The sequence below is a fragment of the Artemia franciscana genome, chromosome 9, assembly GCF_032884065.1.
Source record: "Artemia franciscana chromosome 9, ASM3288406v1, whole genome shotgun sequence".
In the NCBI taxonomy this organism is placed as follows: domain Eukaryota; kingdom Metazoa; phylum Arthropoda; class Branchiopoda; order Anostraca; family Artemiidae; genus Artemia; species Artemia franciscana.
Window position 1 is genome coordinate 46,313,238 of NC_088871.1, and position 22,986 is coordinate 46,336,223.

The 22,986-nt window shown below is 35.6% G+C and overlaps 1 protein-coding gene across 4 annotated transcripts in view; it reads left to right on the forward strand.

Moving 5' to 3' along the window:
- The window catches only part of LOC136031481 (kinesin-like protein KIF20B), a 106,438-nt gene that overhangs the window by 71,803 nt on the left and 11,649 nt on the right, over window positions 1–22,986 (forward strand). For all 4 annotated transcript variants that reach the window (XM_065711112.1, XM_065711113.1, XM_065711114.1 and 1 more), the window contains 5 exons: window positions 3,202–3,324; window positions 9,664–9,787; window positions 11,453–11,632; window positions 16,226–16,389; window positions 20,393–21,979. In XM_065711112.1, the coding sequence (XP_065567184.1) occupies window positions 3,202–3,324; window positions 9,664–9,787; window positions 11,453–11,632; window positions 16,226–16,389; window positions 20,393–21,979 (2,178 nt within the window). The remainder of the gene's footprint in view (window positions 1–3,201; window positions 3,325–9,663; window positions 9,788–11,452; window positions 11,633–16,225; window positions 16,390–20,392; window positions 21,980–22,986) is intronic.

Below are 22,986 nucleotides of genomic sequence, written 5' to 3' on the forward strand. Positions count from 1 at the left end.
AAATATCTATGTCATTCCCATCTACTATAAATAAAGAAGAGTTTAAAAAGTATAAAAATGTCCTTACACAGTTAATTCGGAAAGCAAAAGCTAGATATTTTGAAAAATCATTTGTAGAAGCTCGTGGGGATGAAAAACACACTTGGAGACTTATTAACTCTCTGTTGGGAAGGTCTCAGAAATCTTCATTTCCAAATGAAATGTTACGTGGTGATGGTACTTTTTCTTCCGATGAGCAGGAAATAATAAACTTGCTCAATGCTCATTTTGTAAGGATCGGTGAAAAAACAGCTAATGCATCTCATGTTTCTCCAAATAATAATCATAATGATTTATTTAAAGATCACATGCCCCCTCCTTCTGATAAAAGCATGTTCCTTTCCCCGATCACTGGAATTGAACTAAAACACATCATATCTAAAATGAAGAACGGTTCATCTGAAGCCCTTGATGGATCTTCGACTAATTTGGTCACAGAAATATTCCCAGTTATATCACCGGTGTTATGCCACATTATTAATCTTATATTTGTAACTGGTGTCTATCCTTCAACATTTAAATCAGCAAGAATTGTGGCCCAACATAACGGTGATGACCCGAGGCTTCCTGCTAATTATCGTCCTATATCGATACTCTCTGCTTTTTCGAAGGTTGTAGAGCGAGCACTGTATAACAGAATTTATTCTGTTTTTGAGAAATTCGATTACATTTCTAAACTTCAGTTTGGATTTAGAAAAGAACATTGCACTGATCATCCTATGGCTATTATTGTCCAACATATTAGTGATTGTCTTGACCATGGCGAAACGCCTGCAGCTATATTTTTAGACATACAGAAAGCTTTTGATTCCATTTCTCATCAAATTCTTTTGTATAAGCTTTCGAATGCTGGTATTCGTGGTAATTGCCTTAGGTTACTTGAATCGTATCTTCATGGGAGGCAGCAGATACTTATATATAATGATGTTAGATCTGATTCTTTACAGCAGTCAAATAAGGTTTGTGTTCCCCAGAGATCCGTAGTAGGACCTCTGCTTTTCCTAGTTTACATTAATGATTTGTGCTCAGCTACTGGAGTCTCTTCTATAGGCACTCAGTTTGCTGATGACACTGCTGCAACCGTTTCTGGTAAATCTCGTGAAGAGCTAGTGGTCAATTTAACATCCACATATAATAGATTGTCTACTTGGCTCTCTGATAATAGACTACTTCTGATCAGAAAGAAGACGAAGTTTATTGTTAACAGCAGGACAGGTCACAAGTTTCCAGATATAGAATCAGTTTCCCTTTCTGCGAATGAACCTGAGTCTGTTATTGAAAGGGCTGTATCGATAAGATATTTGGGAGTTGTGTTTGATGAGAATTTGTCATGGAAAGAGCAAATTAATCAGGTTAGAGCAAAGTCTGCCCGTGGAGTTGGTATAATGTGCAGTCTGAAAAACCTTCTTCCATATTGCGCTCTTAAATCCCTTTACTTTTCCCTTGTGCAATCCCATTTTGATTATGTATCTATTATTTTTTTGAACACTTTTAAAAGTAATGTTACCCCTTTACAGATTATCCAAAATAAAGCAGTTTGTATCCTTAAACCTTTTCTGCCATCACGATCAAACTTCCCCTTAAAATCCACAACAGAGACCCTTTTTTCACTTCATAATATTCTTCCTGTTCGGCAAAGTAATCAATTTTTAAGTGTTATGTTTAAGATTAAGGTTGAACGAGAAAAGCTCTCCAGATATTTTGCATCGATGGGTCTTATTTCTTTTCCTTCATCTTCACAAGTTGAAACCCGTGGTAAAAATATTCTGCGGACTCCTAAGGTAGTTACAGAGAGGTCGCGTTTTTACCTGAGGTATTTGATTCCTCTACATTGGGAAAGATTGAAAAATAATATTGATTTTAATGTAAGCATAGATGCTATAAGACAGAAGTTGAAAAGAGTGCTGATTGAAAGGTATAAATCTAAATGATATAAAAAATGTTTTTTTTTGGTTTTTTTAAGGATGTTTATTATTTTTTGGAGTATTGGGTTGGTCTCCGGGGTTCGCCCATGAGGCCTCCAGATGTCTTATGACTCACTTGGTTTTAAGTTGTAAATTTAATTGTGTCTCAAAATGGTGCGCGGAGGATGGAAATGGTATCGTACGGCACGGGATTTGTTTTTATTTATTTCTGCCAAGATTGGTTAAGAGAACTATTTATTTTTAATTTTTGTGTATATTTAGTGTTGTTTAAAGGTAGCTCAATTGCATTCGAGCTATACTCTCAGCCTTGAGTTACCTAATATTTTGTATGTTTTGGGTATATTAAAAGAACCTTGAACCTTGATTTGCTTTTTCTTGTACGAGCAGTCCTAAATGGGAGCCGGTGTTTACCCCTCCCCGGTAAATACCCCCCTGGAAAATACCCCCCCCCCCCTGAAAATACTCCAAGTGATTTGTCTAAATTGATGGTCTCTAGACATTGATTTTTAAATAAGCAGGCATGAGAATGTTTGAGCACATGGATTGAGTTTTGGCCTCCTATAAAAAGTACTCTGAATGCTTTTGCTTTTCGTACTTGCCGGAAATGCACTGACTTTATACTTTTCAAATTCTGAGTTCCAAAGGCGCCATTTCTTTTTTTTTTTAACATTGGAGACATAACATTGAAACTATTAACAACAAACTGCAATACTATTAAGTAGAACATCAAAGTAAGTATGAGCGTAAAGATAAAATCTCGATCAGCATTGCTGTACAGATCGAAATTGAAAACTATAGACAGTTTGCCTTGATATTGGGTAGTCATGCAATTCTACCTCCTCATAAAATTGCATATTTGTTAGTATTAATAAATGGAAACGCTTTTTTATAATTTATTTGGATTCTTCTACCTACTTTGACTAAACTACAAAAATATGAAAGTGAAATTAATGTTTGAAAGTATATATGTATGTATGTGAGGTATGTATGTATATATGATAATATGTGTGTATATACCAAAGTATGGCTGTATGCATGTATATATGTATGTGCGTGTAGAAGTACTTAAATTTATGAACGAAAGTATAAATAAAGTATGAAAATAAAATCTGATTGTTTGAATTTTGTAAAGTGGAAAATTACACAGCCATATAAATCTTCAAAATAATTAATATTTAGAAAAAAGTTTTTTCTTTTTTTTTCGATTCTTAATGATTTATGTTTAATAAATTTTAAGCTTCAAGAAAGAGCCGAGGAAACAGCAGAAAACCGTTTACGATCGCAGCAGGAATTCATGAAGAAAAGGAGAGAGGATCCTGTAGCTAATGAAAACCTTGTGAAGGAAAATCGAGCGTTGAAGGTATCCCCTCCCTTTTTTTTCTTATAATTATTGATCATTCGTCCTGCTTGGGCATAAAGGTTGTCTTTTTATATTAAAGAGTTTTTAGGTTAAGAGTTTTGTTAATATTTTTGGGTTCCAGATTATAGACACAAGTTGTTTACTAATTTTTGCTTTTATTGGGATGGATTTGCCAAACAGTGCGGTAAATAATCCCATCTCGGACGTGACCATATTCCGGGCACAACTGCGACCAGTTCTGAAAACGGTAAAAATTAGTTTTATGGAAGTATTGGTAAGATTCAGGCGACCGCATTTCTGACTATAGCGGAATTTATTGTCCAAAGAGTAGTGTAAATTATCGTATCTCGGACGTGACTGTATTCCCGGCATAATTGCGATCAGTTTTGACGATCGAAAGCGTCGGTTTTGTGGGAGTAAAATTGATGCGATCGTATTTCTGACAATGACACAATTTTTAGCGTGATATTGTACTTCAGGTTTTATTAAATTACAAAAAATTGTTTAGATTCTTAAAACTGTTAAGAGGTTGTGGTTCTGTAATATTTTCTTTGATCATACATTTTGCTCTTGTTTCTTTTCTTTTTATTTTATACTCTTTCTCTTATACTCTTTATACTCTTTTTGTGTACATGGATTATAAATACGTTAATTAATGTTAAGTTTCAAAATTCATATAATCATATAAAATGTCTTAGAACCTGGAAACTGAATGTGTCTTCGTAAAAGTATTTTCAAAAGTGGCAGGTATAGTATAGCTTAGGACAAAAAGATTTTTTAAAAGGTGAAAATCAAATAGGAAAATCAAATTTATGTAATTAAAATCCGTATTCAATGATCTTTCCAAATATAATAACCACTCCTGATTTCACTAGGTCCCATACAACTGCATTAAATTTTTGTCATCCCTTGCTGGCACTGCGGAAAGAACTAGACAATTTCCAATGAACAGTCCACAGGATGAAAATAAAAGAAAACATATAAACTTGCAAAAGAAGCAATACCTATCTAGGGATATTTATTCTTTTTGCAAGCCCCTCAAAAATTCTTTTGGTAAATTTCGTTATATAACTTGGGTCAGAAATCCATAGAAATATAGTAAATTTGGAATTCTTGAAAGGAAGGGGGACTGTTAGGCCCCAGTTCTCCTGCCCCTGCATACATCCCTGATAAACCCCATTGAATTTTGAATTGGGAGGAAGGGGGCAAAACAAATTCTCTGGTCCTGATAAAAAAGTAAAGCTACGTTTTTTCAAAATTTATTGCTGTCGCTGACAGGCTTTGCTGCTAGTCTTTATAGTAGTCGCACATTTATTATCAAAAAAATTTACAGAGACAAAATTAATTGGTAGCACACCAAAAGCGTCGCTTGCGAGGAAGTGTTATTAACAAAAAAGAACAAAAAATAGAAGAGAGAGAAAAAAAAGCAAAAATAAGTTACTTTACAATAAGCAGAGGGTGAAACCGTGTACCAAAAAGGAAACTTACATCAATAATTCATACATAATAAAACAACATAATATAATGATCCGGAAGCAAAAAAAAAAAACTATAAACAATTATTATCAAATTTAATTCCATCAGTCTCAGTCTGTTTCGAATGTATACTTACCAAGCGACCCCACACGCTGCTCAGATTTGAAATGACTAATGGGTAATTCCTTGGTATTTGGGACAAGTTTATTCCACAGCTTAGCCCCTCTGTAAATAACTGAAAAAGCAGCCCTACCTGAAACTAGGCGAGGAACCTCAATATCTCCACTTGTCCGAGCTCCATGATAATGGACGTTGGACCTTTCCCGAAATATTCCGGTAAAATAGTCTGGAAGAAACCCATGATAATACTTGTTCGTAAAAACCAGTGTATAAAAATTACGCAATCCAGCAGCAGGCATAATATTGATTATACTGTGTTCAATATACTATATTAATTGACCTGACCAAAGTCCGGTTTTCTATTCCACAAAATGATCTAATGATACTATTCTGCAGCATGCGGATTGGGCTAAATGTTGAGGGGAAAGTACCAAGCCATACAGACGAACAATACAAAAGATTCGGATGTATCAGAGAAAAATATAATAACCGTATGCATATGAAGGAAAACAATGTTTTAATTTACGGATAATCCCTAAATTCCGCGATAATATTTTACTTATAGCTTTTACATGGTACTTAAATGATAAGTTCTTGTCAATAATAATCCAAATTGTTATTTAGTTGTTTTTTTTTTAGTCAATTAAGCTAGTTATTAGTTTTAGCTTTTTTTAAATATCAGATTATTACGATCTGTTATTTATTGTCTTATTAAAATTTGCGAAAATACACGTGTTTTTGTGTTGCCTTTGCAGTGGTTCATTGTAGACGCTGCAAACTCTTGTGATAGGCTGTATGAAAACAAAAGGAAAAATCGCTTGGATTTGCGACCAGATTCTGATGAAGCACTGTAGTACCCACCGACAAATTTCCATGCATTTTATGTGATAAGTGGTGAAGCTCTCGGTGCAGTGAATTGATGGTTTTGTGGACGCTCAGGTGTGATCTGATGAGGGATAGAGCCAGACTACTGAAAGTCTATCTTTACTATATATCATTTACGCTTTCTGGTAGCGTTGACGAGTATTCAACTATTCAATGGCTATCGCTTAGCTCGTCAACTGAGGGTATTTTAACCAGTGGTAATTCATCTTCTTCAAGACTGGGAGACATAGCATCTACTTCTTCACCTTGAGTACTATCCTCTATCTCCTCTGTCACTATCAGTATAGCTTCATAAACATCTTCCTGTTTGTTAGATGGTAGGTATTTTCAGTCTGTCATCATCTTAGATGATGAATATAGAAAGATGATGTTTTATAGAAAAACCATCATCATGGTAAACCATCTTAAACTACTAGTGATAGAAAACCAAGTTTAACAATTGACTCTCCTCTGTCTGTAAATGTGGCAACTAAGATGTTGAACAAATTATCCAGTTCAAATACCTGGAAAGTATCATCGAGAACACAGCTCGACAGTGAGAGGAATACTCACCAGAATAGGATAGGCAAATGGTGCCTTTAGCATCCTACATCAAGTACGGAGATCTCAGAGATTTTCTCTGCACCTGAAGCTACGCCTTTCCAAAAGCAATTTTATTCCATTGGATAATATAAGGTATTTATTTCTTAGAAACTGTATCATAAGCCCTCAAAGGGCTGAATTCGGACTTGGGAGTCGACAAATCACATGGTTTTGCTAAAACTGGCAAATATTCGGAAAAAAAACAACGAAAAAGAAAAATCATAACGAATAATCATTTATGAGTAAATAATTGAACTGTAATAAATCAATTCAAGTTAAAAAGATAAAAAACTGGTCAGACTAAACTTAAACAAATACAAGTCAGAAGAAGAATTAAAAGGAACATTAAAAAAGGGGGAAGGGGGTCAATATATATACGGTTATTATATATTTCTCTGATAAATCCGAATCTTTTGTATTGTTCGTCTGTATGACTTGGTACTTTCCCCTCAACATTTAGCCCAATCCGCATACTGCAGAATAGTATCATTAAATCATTTTGTGGAATAGAGAACCGGACTTTGGTCAGGTCAATTAATATAGTATATTGAACACAGTATAATTAATATTATGCCTGCTGCTGGATTGCGTAATTTTTATACACTGGTTTTTACGAACAAGTATTACCATGGGTTTCTTCCAGACTATTTTACCGGAATATTTCGCGAAAGGTCCAACGTCCATTATCACGGAACTCGGACAAGTGGAGATATTGAGGCTCCTGGCCTAGTTTCAGGTAGGGCTGCTTTTTCAGTTATTTACAGAGGGGCTAAGCTGTGGAATAAACTTGTCCCAAGTACCAAGGAATTACCCATTAGTCATTTCAAATCCGAGCTGCGTGTGAGGTCGCTTGGTAAGTATACGTTCGAAACAGACTGAGACTGATGGAATTAAATTTGATAATAATTGTTTATAGTTTTTTTTTTTGCTTCCGGATCATTATATTATGTTGTTTTATTATGTATGAATTATTGATGTAAGTTTTCTTTTTGGTACACGGTTTCACCCTCTGCTTATTGTAAAGTAACTTATTTTTACTTTTTTTTTTCTCTCTCTTCTATTTTTTGTTCTTTTTTGTTAATAACACTCCCTCGCAAGCGACGCTTTTGGTGTGCTACCAATTGATTTTGTCTCTGTAAATTTTTTTGATAATAAATGTGCGATTACTACTAAAACTAGCAGCAAAGCCTGTCAGCGACAGCAATAAATTTTGAAAAAACGTAGCTTTACTTTTTTATCAGGACCAGAGAATTTGTTTTGCCCCCTTCCTCCCAATTCAAAATTCAATGGGGTTTATCAGGGATGTATGCAGGGGCAGGAGAACTGGGGCCTAACAGTCCCCCTTCCTTTCAAGAATTCTAAATTTACTATGACAAAACGAATTCGGGCATCTGTGTTCTCAAGGTCGGGATTCTAATTAGGTTGAATAGAGGTGAATTGAGGTCATTTGCAATTTCTGAACTTAGATTTCTGTCACTTGTACTGGCTAAAGTTAATGAACTTAATCTTCTGCTTCCTTCATTAGTATTCACTGAATTTAAGGATAATGCACTTTTGTGATGATGAGTCTTAAGTGTTATTTACCTCGTTTGGGATGGAATTATTTGTAGGTTGACTTCTTGAATCACTTTTATAGATTGACAAAAAATCTGTAATAAGCATTAACACATCTGTTAACTTTCCTTTTAAAGTCAATATTTTTGTAAAATCTGGTTGTAAGGAGGGGGCTGTCGTTACGCTGTCTGTTTGAAAAGATTTATCCATGCTGCATTCAGTGGCTTGGCACGATATGTGCGTTGAGTCTTTCGGGAAGAACTTCAAGATCTTGACGCTGGTGCGGGGCAGAAGAAACTGTAGGACCGACTGAACTAGGCAGCCTCATGAGGCACAAAATTCCTACTCTACGCAGCAGAAACATGGCACCTGAATCAAGAATAACAGAGTCCTTGCTTTTGAGATAAAAGCCCGGCTGTGTCTTTGCAGAATACTGAATATCCACTGGCCACAGAGGATGACAAACTATCTGTGAAAAGACACGACAACCTTTAGTAACCGACATTAACAGATTCAGAAGGTGTAGATATTTGGGACACGTCCTCTTGACAGTTTTCTTGACTCAAACACTGCTATGTCATTTGCAATGTCATTATCTTTGACCTGGACTTCGGGGTTTAATCTGATGCCTCCTGTCACTATGTTCCGCAAGATGAAATTAATTATTATCACAAAAAATAATGGTGATAGAACATACTCCTGACAAAATGCGACAAAACGAGTTTTCGTCTCTGGTGTTTTTACGCAACCTAAGCTGCCCTCATACATGGTCGTAGTAATCGTCACATTTTCTCAGGGATTCCATAATGGATGAGAATCTTCCAGAGATTTTCATGGTCTACGGAATACAATGCCTTATTGAAGTCCGCAAAGATCTTTTAGATCTTCGAACACCACTCTCTGCTTTCTTTAGCTAGAAGTCCAATCGAGCCAGAAACCATACAGTTCGCTTCGAAGGTGTCAATCAATTTGTGTTCGGATTCTCTGTAAGATAATGGATAAGAGAATCTTAGTGGGTATTAACAGTAAACTTATAACGCCAGTTGCCTGGCTCGGTAGCGTCTCCTTTTTTGAATATCCTAATGAGTGAGTTGCCAGTCTGATGGTACTTTGGCTGTTGTCCAAGTCCGAGTGAAGAGTAAAGACCAAACGCGTGTATGTTGATGCCTTTATCAACATGCCTCTGCATGATGTGTGATCCAGTCCTAGTGATTTTCCATTTTTCAGTTTAATGAGTGAGTTGCCAGTCTGATGATACTTTGGCTGTTGTCCAAGTCTGAGTGAAGAGTAAAGACCAAACGCGTGTATGTTGATGCCTTTATCAACATGCCTCTGTATGATATGCGACCCAGTCCTAGTGATTTTCCATTTTTCAGTTTCTTTGCTGCTTCTCGTGTCTCACTGGTAGAAGGCAGGTCCTTGCTGATATTCAGGGGACCATATTCGCACTGGACTTTGCTAGTAACCTCCGTTGACGGATTCTTGCGTTTTTCGTGTATTCCCCCTCCCCCCACCCCTTGCTGAAATAAAATAATATGTGTTTTTCTGGTTCTTTGTCATTGCCATTGTTGGATGTCACGTTTACTAAACAAAAAAATGTGATGTAGTTGGCTTGGATGTATGTCAGTGTAAAGTAACTCGTTGATTTTTTCGTTCAAATAGAAGTTTTTCTAACAAATTTCCATGACTTTCATTTTGATATGATTTATTTTTTTTTTTAAGACTGCTAACCAAGACTTGGAAGTGCAGCTAAAGAAACTGCAAAGCACTCTTGATGACCATAAGAAAGCATTGGCTGATTCCCAAGGGGAAATAATGAGGTTAACCTATAGCCAAGCTTTGCAAGGTAACTTCTTTTATGTTTGATCTTTTTCCTTTTTCTTACCATATTTTCTATTATTTCTCAACATCTCAACCTCCCAATATTTTTTTTTATTCACCTACTTTTATTATTTCAGAAGGGGAAATAATTAGGTTAAAATATAGCCAAGCATTGCAAGGTACCTTTTATTTTATGTTTGATGTTTTTCTCTTTTTTACTATATTTCCCATTATTTTTTAACTTTTCAACCTCCCAACCATTATTTTCTTTATTTCTATGCCTTTATTATTTCTGAAGAGAAAAAAAATGAGGTTAAAATATAGCCAAGTATTGCAAGGTACTTTTATTTTATGTTGGATCTTTTTCTTCTTTTTTTTACCATATTTGCCATTTTTTCCCAAGCTCTCGACCTCCCAACCATTATTTCTATACTTTCATTATCCACAAGTGAAAACAATGAAATTCAGCTATAGCCAAGCATTCCAAGGTACCTTTTATTTTATGTTCGTTTTTTTTCTTTTTTTACCATATTTCCCATTGTTTTCCAACCCCCCAGTCTCCCAACCATTATTTCCATACTCTCATTATTTTCCAATGAGAAATAATTATGTTAACATTTAGCCAAGCATTTCAAGGTATCTCTTATTTTACGTTTGACCGTATATTTGACCGTATTATTTTACGTTTGACCGTATATATATACTAGCAACTCACCGCAGCACCAAGCTGCCTGAGGCCAACACAGCTACGCACGCTCCTCTTCCATCCCAATCTATTCAGAGCCTCCCGGTTTACTCCCCCACATCAAATTTTCATTTCCTGGCAAAGAGGAACTGAATAATTCACTGGAGTAAATCTGATATAATGGACTGGGGGGACAGATATGCCCCTCCGTGCGTCCCTGTCTCTCATTATTAAGTTTTTATAGGTTTATAGATTTTATAATTCAATATAAAAGACTGTGAACCAGCTCAGAAGAACAAAAATAGGGAAACATGTCTCGTTTTAAAAGTAAAAAAAGAAGAAAAAAAATCAATTTTTCACGTTCGGAAATCCTTTTTGATGTACAAATGACTTCGAGCGAAACTGTCCGAGAACTGGCAAAGAGGAACTGTGACTAGTCTATTAGATAAACAAATGATAATTGAAAGGCACAGTTTGAGTGCGAGAGCATAGTTGGATCATATTTGTCCATGTTCCGTCACATAAAAAAAAAAAAAAAAATCACCTGCTGATTTATGCGTTAATATAAAAAGGGCAATATGAATTCTTTTGGAATTCATTCCACTCTCTGTTTTTTGTTTTTTTTTCTGAGATCCCACTGGCGAATTCAGGGAAGCACCCCTCCCATGATTTCTTCTGGCTGGCTCATTCCTTGTCTTTTCTGTTTCACTCTTTTTTTTAACGAGTTGTTCAATTTGGTCAATTATTGGCGTCTTCTCCCCCCCCCCAAGATTTCGCTCTAGATCCACCCCTATTGTTATTCTGAACGTGCCATATGTGCTAATAACAAATTATTGTTGTGTTTAAAAATTAATTATATACTTGCCATAAAAGAAATAATATGGAGTCCCTAAATAATAGGGACTTATGGAGAGTTTCCCATAAGTCTCAGAGTTCTTCCCTGACTAGTTTCACAGATCTGTTCGTAGAATGAAGGAAACATGAATATGTTATCTTGAATTACAGGTGAAAAGAATTTCGATTTTTCACGTACCGAAACCACTTTTGATATACAAATGACTTTCGATGAAGTTATGCGCAAACTTGAAAAGAGAAACCGTGAGTATGACGATATAAGGCAAAAATATGAGGACACGGGTAAAAACTTGGAGGAGGCGATTGCTGAGCTTGATGAGCTTGAAACAGGTAAGTAGACTTACACTTTATTTGTAGGGCCTAAACTGTATTGAATAAATAGCAAACGGGGGGGGAGAAAAGAAAGGCATGTTACCCGCAATAGTGTGTCTTGGGGGTTATAACAGTAAACTTGAAATATTTGGCAATGAGAGCAGAAGGGCATGCTACAATGCTGTTCCCATAAAAACAAAAGTAGCTACATTAGCAACGAAAGTAGCTACGTTATCAAGAAAAGAGTAATTCTGCTCACTTTTTTGTAGCTATAATATCAGCCAAAGTAGCTGCAATAGCAATAAAAGTAACTACATAACAACAAAAGAGTGATTTTGTTTACTTTTTTGTAGTTACAGTAGCAACAAAAGTAGCTACATTAACAAGAAAAGAATAATTCTGCACACTCTTTTGTAGCTGAAATAGCAACAAAAGCTGCTGCAATAGCAATAAAAGTAACTAGATAACAACAAAAGAGTAATTCTGTTTACTCTTTTGTAGCTACAGTAGCAACAAAAGTAGCTACATTAACAAGAAAAGAATAATTCTGTTTACTCTTTTGTAGCTACAATAGCAACAAAAGTAGCTACATTAACAAGAAAAGAATAATCCTGCACACTCTTTTGTAGCTGAAATAGCAACAAAAGCTGCTGCAATAGCAATAAAAGTAACTAGATAACAACAAAAGAGTAATTCTGTTTACTTTTTTGTAGCTACAGTAGCAACAAAAGTAGCTACATTAACAAGAAGAGAATAATTCTGTTTACTCTTTTGTAGCTACAATAGCAACAATAGTAGCTACATTAACAAGAAAAGTAACTACATAACAACAAAAAAGCAATCCTGTTTACTCTTTTGTAGCGACAAAAGTAGCTACAATTACAACAAAAGAGTAATTCTGCTCACTCTTTTGTAGCGACAATAGCAACAAATAACTACATTAACAAGAAAAGAGTAATTCAGTTTACTCTTTTGTAGCTACAATAGTAACAAAAGTAGCTACATTAACAAGAAAAGAGCAATTCTGCACTCTCTTTTGTAGCTAAAATAGCTATAGCAACAGAAGTAACTACCATAACAACAAAAGAGTAATTCTGTTTACTCTTTTGTAGCTATAATAGCTACAAAAGTAGTTGTAATAACAATAAATGTAACTGCATAACAACAAAAGAGTAATTCTGCTCACTCTTTTGTAGCTACAATAGCAACAAAAGTAGCTGCAATAGCAATAAAAGTAACCACATAACAACAAAAGAGCAATCCTGTTTACTCTTTTGTAGCGACAAAAGTAGCTACAATTGCAACAAAAGAGTAATTCTGTTTACTAATTATTTTTCCGTTCAATAGTTGTTTTCCAAACTTAATCGATACTGTCACAGTCGCGTCCCATCCCACTGCCCCATGCCTAGACATAGATATAGGTCTATATAGATTGTCAATACGGTGACAAAGCAATATAACTATAGTGGCCTATATTAATAAGTTAGACATTTCAGGGTTAGTTGAGAAAGACTTAGAACTAGCTAGAAGACAATATGTCTTCTAGCTTGACTTTTGATACCTCTTCTACGGATACTGCAACTAATGGCACCAAGGGTATTGCGTTGAAACGTTTAGGAGATAGGTCTATAATAGACCTAGAATAGAAAAATAGACCTAGGCTTATATAAAAGTTTTTTTTTAGTTTTTTTTTTTTTAATTTTAAGAATCAGAAATTTTTATATTTGCCAAACCTGCAAGATGTGAAAATTTATTTCGTGAAAAAGGACGTAAGCTGAAGAGAATCAGTGTGGGAATTACTTAATTAATTGATTCATTGATTAATTAATTATCGTTAAATATAAAATGAAAGAGAAACTAAAAAGAAAACTGAGATAGATCTGGTGAGGTTAAGAGCCCACACTTGGCAACTTTATTGGAGGGAGGAAGAATAAGTTAAGTTAAGAAAATTTATATCCTTATCTCCTTACCTCAAATATTTTTTCCTATCTGTCTGAAGGAAGTTGTTCATATACTTGTCAATAAATAACAATAAAAAAAAAATCTTTAAAAAGTGTGAACGATACAAAAGCAAATCGATGATCGTCGAATCCGTACAGGATAACTTTAAGATTAAATGAAAATCGCGTGTAAAAGAAAGGGTTTTCATTCCAAGTTTTAACTGGTGGATAGGGGCAGAGGTAAATTGAAAAACATTTTGTATATCAAGATTGTCAAATTAGCAATACTACAGTATCTCGGGAAAGGCGGGGGTATGGGGGTAGAATTGAAGCCTTTGGCAGGTAGTTTTAAGGGGAGGGGGTAAGGGGACTTCGTTTTTTTGGGGAGGGGGGTTAAAAATGTTTTTTGTTTTAAACAGAATTCAAAGATAAATAGAAATACATCATGTGTTGCCAGGCTATAAACTGGTCTCTCTGTAATATCTCAGAAAAAGCTCGTTGGATCAAGCCAAAACTCTTTGGGGGCATTGGACGCACCAAGTCGATCTCGAAAAATGGGGGAGGGGCTAAAGATATTTAGGCTGCGATTCACTTAATCATATTTGCAGTATGTATGCCGTCAATTAGCGTAATTTTGGCATTGCATAAATTACTAAAGAACCACCGTACATGACTAAGGAACCACCATGATGATTCATTAGATAGATGAAGGTCTTAGCACATGTTCTGGATTCTTTCTATTTACTTTTTGTTAAACTGGAAGACCTAATCAGCAAATTGAAGGCCTATTGAAAGACCTATTTGGTAAAAATTCAAGAGTTAGAATTTACCTGTCCGGAAACCAATATCGGATAAAATATCCCCCTTCCCCCAACAAAAATCTTGGATACACCCTTGGGTATTAGTATTACATTATTTGAAATATAGGCTACAAAGAAATTTCCTATATTCCATGAAGGTAAATTACTACTTCTATTAACAACTCACCGAAGCAACAAGCCACGTGAGGCCAACACAGCTTCGCACGCTCCTTCTCCATCCTAATTTATTCAAAGCTTTCCTCTGTACATCCTCTCAGGAAGTTCTCATATCCTTTAAATATTCCTTTACATTCTCCCATCCCAATCGAAGACGACCTTCTTTGCGTTTAGCCCTCTTCGGTTGGCCGAAAAAGACAATCTTCGGCAATTTGTCCTTCTTTGCTTCATCCGCAGAAGGTGTCTAGCCATCTCAACCTTTCTCTCATTATAACTTGAGAAAGCCGGATTGAACCATACTTTTCGCAAGACCTGCTGTTTGAAATACGGTCAGTGAGTGGGTACCCAGAACAATCCGTAGATAATTTCTCTGGAAAATATCTAGCAAATCTTTGTCCGTTTTCCTGAGTGCTCATGCTTCAGAACCCTATTTGACCACTGCTATCACTGTAGCTTCCAATATTCTAATCTTGGCTCGCAGACTTATCTTTCTATTCTTCCAAACTTTTTTTAATTGTGAAAAAATACCCTTGGCCTTTGCTATCTACTTTTAACATTTTCACTGCTCCCGCCGTCTTTTTACTAATAATGCTACCTAGGTAAGTGAAGCTGTCCACTTGATCAATCTTTTCGCTGCCCAATGTTCCCTTTCCATCTTTACTTATTCCTAGCCTTAGCGACTTAGTCCTCAGTATCATCAATTATCAAACTTCTTATAGCACCCTGAACTCGCAAAAACTCTAAATGCTCGTTCAATTTCCTCACACTTTCACCTAGGATGCTTCAATTGTCAGCATAATGTAAGTCCAGGAAAGTTTTTCAGCCCTGTTTGATTTTGCATTCTCCCACTGTCTCTCCTGCACTCCTTAAGACAAAGCCAATCAAAATGATCCGTATTAAGGGGGATGGAACACGACCCTGCTGAACTCCTGATTCATTGCCAAACTAACTGCTAACCTCACGTCATAAACCGCAGCAATATTATTCTCGTAAATAGAACAAATCACTTTAATTTGCTTATCTGGTACAACTTACAAGAATAGGACCAAAAAGTATGGATATCTTATAAGAGTGGAAACTGGTGTTGGTATCGACCAGAAAATGCTATCAGCCCCTTCTGGTGTTTGGCGACGTTTGGCATTTTTTCAAACTTTGTAATCGTATAATTGTCACCCTAACTTTACCAATTATTACAAAAAAAAACTGATTTTTCTTATTACTACACTGGTGAAAATGCCAAATTTCATCAAATAGCAGATGGCGTGACATTTTATTTCTTGTCGTTAAACCTTCGCTAACGCTCTTCTATTGGCTGAATGCCTTTTTATAATTTATAACGCTGAAGACTAAAGGAATCTGATGATTCAGACTTCTCAGTAATTAATCTAAGAGCTAGTCGATGTACTGGTAAACTTATTTGACAAATTATAGGTCTGTGGAAAAATCTATTTGTAAAAGTGAAAGGCCTATTAAAAGACCTATCCTGTAAAATTCAAAAGCTAAAATTTACGTGTCCAAAAAGTGGTGTGTTACCCTAAACTAAAGCTTTCAAACTCAAAGAAAGTTTCTTTACTGCACTTTTTTTTTCATAATATAGTGGATGTGTTTTATAAAGGATGGATACTACTTCTTTTGACAAGCCTTTCCATTGTATATTTTGAAAAATGAGTTTTTAAACCAACCTTTTTTTGTAGAACACCGGAAGCTTAGCGAAGAATTTGAGAAGTCAGAAAATACTCGCCAGTTCATGGAGGCCGAAAATGAACAATTGAAAGACAAGATTACTGAACTTGAAAATTTCAAGGTGTTGTATCTGGAATCCGTTGAAAAAGCTGATGAACAAGATTCTGCAGATAAGGTGTGTTCAAACAATTTCTCTGTTCGTATTCTGTTTATATGCCTTTCTTTATTCATTCCTTTTAGTTCCTAATTCTAGTCTTTCTATTGTATTACTTTATCACTTCAGTTGTGATGAAAAACTCGAAGCAAATTGCCATACTAGAGAGCCTTGTCGAGCCTGTTCTCTTTCTTTTTTTCTTTGTCAGTTTTTTGTCATAAATGTATTTTTCGCTTCTTTTGGTTTAGTTTGTAATCTTCATCTGTCTATCTTATTCCTTTATTTCTAGGGTTGTGGCAAAATATTTAAAGAAAGCTGTCATTCCAGCTAACCTCGTGGGGACTGTTCCCTTTTTTTCTGTCAATTTTCTTTTTATAAAAACCTTCTGTTCGTTCCATTTGGTTGTCATTTTTCCTTCCTGTTCTTCTATAGTATGTTTCTTTTTATTTCTTTCTATACTTCCTTTGTGACGAAAAACAAATCAAAGGAGAGAAGCTTTTGGCGACTGTTGCCTTTTTTTCTGTCAGTTTCTTTCATAAATACATTTCTCTGTTCATTCGTTTTCGTTCCTAGTTTTCGTCTATGTATTTTATTATTTTGAGAGTAGAGTTGTGATAAAATATTCGAAGGAAGCTCTCACTCTTGTGAACCTTGCGGGGACTGTTCCCCTTTTTGTCTGTAATTTTCTTTTGATAAAACCTTTCTCTATTCGTTTCTTTTGGTTATTAAATAAAAAAAACTAATTTTTTAGCTGAAAGTAAGGAGCGACATTAAAACTTAAAACGAACAGAAATTACTCCGTATATGAAATGAGTTGTCCCATCCGCAATCCCTCACTCTTTACGCTAAAGCTTTTAATTGTTTTAAAAAGCAGAATTGTGGCATAGAGTCAAAATTTAGCGTAAAGAGCGAGGGATTGCGGAGGGGACAACTCATTTCATATACGGAGTAATTTCTGTTCGTTTTAAGTTTTAACGTCGCTCCTTACTTTCAGCTAAAAAAAATTAGTTTTTTTTTATTTAATTTCTGAACGTTTTTGAATTAATGCATGTTTGGTTTTGGCTCTCCGCACATACATTATTAAAATGAAATTTGTATATTAATTCTTTTTTGGCTAAATGGCTTTCTCTTAGTTTTGATCAGACGATTTTGAGAAATAAGGGGCGGAGAAGGAGGCCTAGTTGCCCTCCAATTTTTCGGTTACTTAAAAAGGCAACTAGAACTTTTAATTTTTAACGAACGTTTTTATTAGTAAAAAATATACGTAACTTAAGAATTAACTTACGTAACAAAACTTTCATAACCTTATATTTTTATTATGTATACGAGGGGGTTTGTACCCTCGTTGATACCTCGCTCTTTACACTAAATCGAAAGTTTTGTCCCAATTCTTTAAGAATGACCCCTGAATCAGAAAGGCCGTAGAATAAATAGTTGAAATTACTAAAAAATACTTTAGCATAAAGAGCAAGGTATTTATCTCCTCCTAAATACCTCGCTCTTTATGCTAAAGTATTTTTAGAACCCCTCATATGCGTAATAATCTCTGTTCGTTTTAAGTTTCAATGCTACTTCTTCCTTTCATTTGAAAAAACGTTTTCATGTTTATTTTTCATTGTTTTCTTATGGTAATGCTAGAGAATCCTGCGCCCTTGTCATTGAATTTTTCTTCCCCCATGACAGATTCCTCCAAGGAAAGATCCTCCAACATAGCCCCCTCTCCTCAGCCCCACCCCCAAACAAAATAAAATCCCCCTGAAAACGTCTGTACACTTCCCAATAACCATTACTACATGTAAACACTGGTCAAAGTTTGTAACTTGCAGCCCCTCCCCCAGGGATTGTGGGGGAGTAAGTCATCCCCAAAGACGTAGTTATTATGGTTTTCGACTATGTTGAACAAAATTGCTATCTCAAAATTTTTTCCGTTGACTTTGGGAAAAAAATGAGCGTGGGAGGGGGCCTAGATGCCCTCCAATTTTTTTGGTCACTTAAAAAGGGCACTAGAACTTTTCATTTCCGTTAGAATGAGCCCTCTTGCGACATTCTAGGACCACTTGGTCGATACGATGACCCCTGGGGAAAAGAAAAAAAAAACAAACAAATAAACACGCACCCGTGATTTGTCTTATGGCAAAAAATACAAAATTCCACATTTTTGTAGATAGGAGCTTGAAACTTCTACAGTAGGGTTCTCTCATACGCTGAATCTGATGGTGTCATTTTCGTTAAGATCCTACGACTTTTAGGGGGTTTTCCCCCTATTTTCCTAAATAAGGCAAATTTTCTCAGGCTCTTAACTTTTGATAGGTAAGACTAAACTTGATGAAACTTATATATTTAAAATCAGCATTAAAATGCAATTCTTTTGATGTAGCTATTGATATCAAAATTCAATTTTTTAGAGTTTTGGTTACTATTGAGCCGGGCCGCTCCTTACTACAGTTCGTTACCACGAACTGTTTGATTTCATAAATACATTTTTTTTATTCATTTGCACTCGTTCCTAGCTTTTGTCTTTGTATCTTATTATTTTGTTAGTAGAGTTGCGACAAAATATTCTAAAGAAGCTCTCACTCTTACAAATCTTGCGGGACTGTCCTCATTTTTTTGTCAGTTCTCTTTTCGTTCCCTTCTCTTTTCCTTTCATTTAGCTTTTAGTTTCGTCTTTCCTTTCCTTTCTGTTCTTCTCTATTCTGTCTTTCCGTACTTTTTTGTTGACAAAAAAAAATTGAAGCAGAGAAGCCTGTGGTTATTTTTCCCATTTTTTTTTCTCTGTCAGTTTCTTTCGTAAATACGTTTCTGTATTCATTCGTTTTCGTTCCATTTTTGTCTATCTATTTTATTCTTTTGTAAGTGAGACAAAATATTCGAAGGAAGGTCTCACTCTTGCAAATCTTGCGGGACTGTTCCCATTTTTTTGTCTGTCAATTTTCTTTTCGTTCCCTTCTCTAGTCGTTTCGTTTAGTTTTTAGTTTTTGTCTTCCCTTTCCTTTCTGTTCTTCTCTATTCTTCCTTTCCATACTTCTTTAATGACAAAAAATTGAAGCAGAGGAGAGCTTGTGGTGACTGTTCCCGCTTTTTTTTCTGTCAGTTTCTTTCATAGATACATTTCTCTATTCACTCGTTTTCTCTATTCATTCCTTGTAGTTCCTAGTTTGTGTATATCTTTTCTATTCCTTTATCATTACGATTGTGAGAAAATATCTAAGAAACCTGTCGTGCAAGAGAACCTTAGGGAGACTGCTCCTTTAGGCTTTGAGGGGCTGTAGTGGTACAGCCCAGGGGCTGTAAGGTTTGAGTGGTATACCCCCTCAAAACCTTGAATTCACCAAACCTTGGTAATTACTCAGAAAATGTTCCAGTCCATTCCAATACTCCCCACAAAGAGAGCAGGTACAACTACTTACCGAGTCATGCTTTTTATGAGAATCTCGGTGTCCCTTGCGCAGTGATATGTGGATATATATAATTTTGGAGCAGATCTCCCATGCCTACTGTATTGAGGATTTTCTTCTTTCTTTTTTTCTATTCCAGTCCATTATATTCTCTTTTACATCTCCTTTGTTAATTGTTTTTGCTAATGGTTATTAACGAATGATTGTTCTATGACATCATGTATGGTGTTGTTTGCTGTGGGTTTTTTTCTCCTCTCCCCTTTTTTCTTCTGGTTCTTCTGTTTGATTTTAGTGATATTGTTTAGTTTAATACTTGGTCTCCCACTCTCACAGGCCAAAGAGCCTTTTTGGGGGGGGGGGTTTAAAGGTTTATAATTTTTCTCTATTTCCTCTAAATAAATTGATGGATTGAATGAAATTTAAACCCTTTTTTTGAGGGAGACGGTTCTAGATTTTATTCTTTTCTGTTATTAGATTTCTAGATTATTATTTTGAGGATTGTCACCCGTTAGGTAATGAGAGCCATAGGTAACGTGTTTCTCCTCTTCTTCTTCTTCTTCTGAAGTTCTTCTTCTTCCTATGAAGCTTCTCTCTTCGATATCTTTAATTTTCTCCTACTATTTCAGGAACAAATTTCTGCAATGAAGCTACACCTGCAGGACAAAGACAATCTAATAGAAGAGCTGAGAGAAGCCAGGGAAGATCTGAAGAAGAACTTTGAACTCCAATCTCTTGAAATAATTCAATTAAACGAGGAGCTTCAACACTTTCAACAAGCCCCAGAGATTGCCAAAACTAAGATTCCGAAGAAACCTTCAGGTTCTTCTACCAATCCCATTGAGTCAGAAAATCTTATCCGTCAGATGGGAAAACTCAACATCGAGTGTGCCGATCTCAAGAATCAGCTTTTGGTAATTAGTGAAGAACGGGATTCTCTTCTCAGGAGGTTAGCAGAAATGGAGAAGACAGATGTGGATCTAGACCGAATTTTAGGTGAAAAGAAGCAACTTGCTGACGGTATTGTCTCTTTAAAAACTGATTATGATATAGTTGATGCTCAACTTGCAGCTGCCTTATCCGACGTTTCACTTTTGAAAGAAGATATTACTAGATTGCAGACTGAAAAGGATACATTATCGAGGGAGAATGAACGACTTGCTAATATTGAGCATCAGCTTAACACAACCCTCACTGAAGTTACATCGCTAAAGGAGGATGCTACCCGATTAAAAACGGAAAATGTACTACTTTTGGAAGATGTCTCACAGCTGAAGCAAGCTTTAAGTGATGTTTCAGCGTTGAAAGAGGAAATTACTCAGCTGAAGACAGAGAATGACAATATTCTGAGGGAGAAGGAAGAGCAGATTTTGAATGATGAGTCTCGCATAGTTAAAGCTCAACTTGCAGCTGCTTTATCTGACATGTCACTGTTGAAAGAAGAAATTGCTAGATATCAAACTGAAAAGGATATATTATCAAAGGAGAATGAACGACTCGCTAATATTGAGCTTCAACTAAACATCACTCTCACTGAAATTACATCGCTAAAAGAGGATGCTACTCGATTCAAGACAGAAAATACACTACTTTTGGAAGATGTGTCGCAGCTGAGGCAAGCTCTAAGTGAAGTTTCAGTATTGAAAGAGGAAATTACTCAGCTGAAGACAGAGAATGACAATGTTCTAAAAGAGAAGGAAGAGCAAATTTTGAAGGATGAGTGTCGTCTCAAAGAAGCCTTATTTGAGGTGTCGTCTTTAAAGGAGGAAGCTGCTAAGCTGAATATGGAATGTAGTCGAATTTTAAAAGAAAAGGAAGAGACTGTTGCAAAAAATGAAGAAGAGACTTCATGTCTCAAGTCTTATATTGGAGATCTCCAAACAAAAATTAGTGACATGGAAATTGCTTCAGAATGCCTCAAGAAAGACGTTGAAGACAAAAGCCGCTTGATTGACACTTTAGAAAAGACACTTGTCAATTTGACAGACAAAGAACGTGAAATTGTGAAGCAGATTGATGACTTAACGTCACTTCGAGAGAAAGTATCAAAATTAGAAAGTGAAAAAAATGAAATTTTAGCAGAAAAAGAGGAAATTTTAGCAAAATCGGAAAATGAAATCCATTCTCTCAAATCTGAAATCATCAGATGTGGTGAAAAGGATACGATACTAAGAGAAGATATAAGAAGACTGAATATAATTATTGACACTAATAAAGTAAGTAGAAAATCATCTTCTCTCTGTATACTACCCACCAGTCAGGTCCTCGGAGTAGAAGGGTAGATCAGAGAATTTTCTTGTGAGATGGGTTGGGGAGAGAAAAGTGAACAAATGCGCAGTTTTGGCTGCCATTTTCCAATTTTAAGGAGAAAAAGTCTCTGGGGGATTTCAATAAGATTTTGTAATTGTAACACTTAACTGATCTTTATCTAGCTACAAAACTATGTGCCCTAAGTGGTTAGTCAAGCTAGAGGAACCTAAACTGAATTAAAAAAAAATTAGTATTTTCTGATTAATACCTTCAGCTTTTAAAACGCTTTAACATTGAGATGATGTTTTGCATGTTGATATACGATTGGGATTCGTCAAAGTCAACCATTGGCACCCCCTCCCCCACAATCCCACCACCAACTGCTTTTTGTTGCAAAGTAGGCATGTTGCTCTATTTTTAACTAGAAGGGTGCTTAGTCTGTCTTATTGAGCCAATTAATTAATTCATTAGTTTGTGTTCTTTTTTGTTTCTCCCTGCTTTTTCTAATTAATTTTGATTAAATTAAATCGAATTGATTAATTTAAAATAATTAATTTGATCAAGTAATATTTAATGCGATAATTTAATTGATTAGTCTTTGTTATTTTAAGTACTTAGTGATGCATAGAAGCTTAGTCTGCATTATTGAAGGGCACTCAGTCTGCTAGATTAGAGAACTGAAGTGGGCCTATGGCCCATTAAATGTATTTCTTTCTAAAAAATGTTTATTACCTAATCCTTATATGTAAATGTAACAATCATTTCCTCACTTTGAGATGCTTATCCAAGGGTGCATCAAGGATTTTGTTCGGAAGGGGCGGGGGTATTGGGGGGGGGGTTTACAAAAAATTAAATGTATCAAAAATTTGTTTATATGCATTTTTGTTACTTTTTTAAGAGTTGAACAAAGTTTCAGGGGGGGGGGTCAAATCCGGTAATCCCCCTGGATGCGGCCTTGTGCGTGTCTTCATTT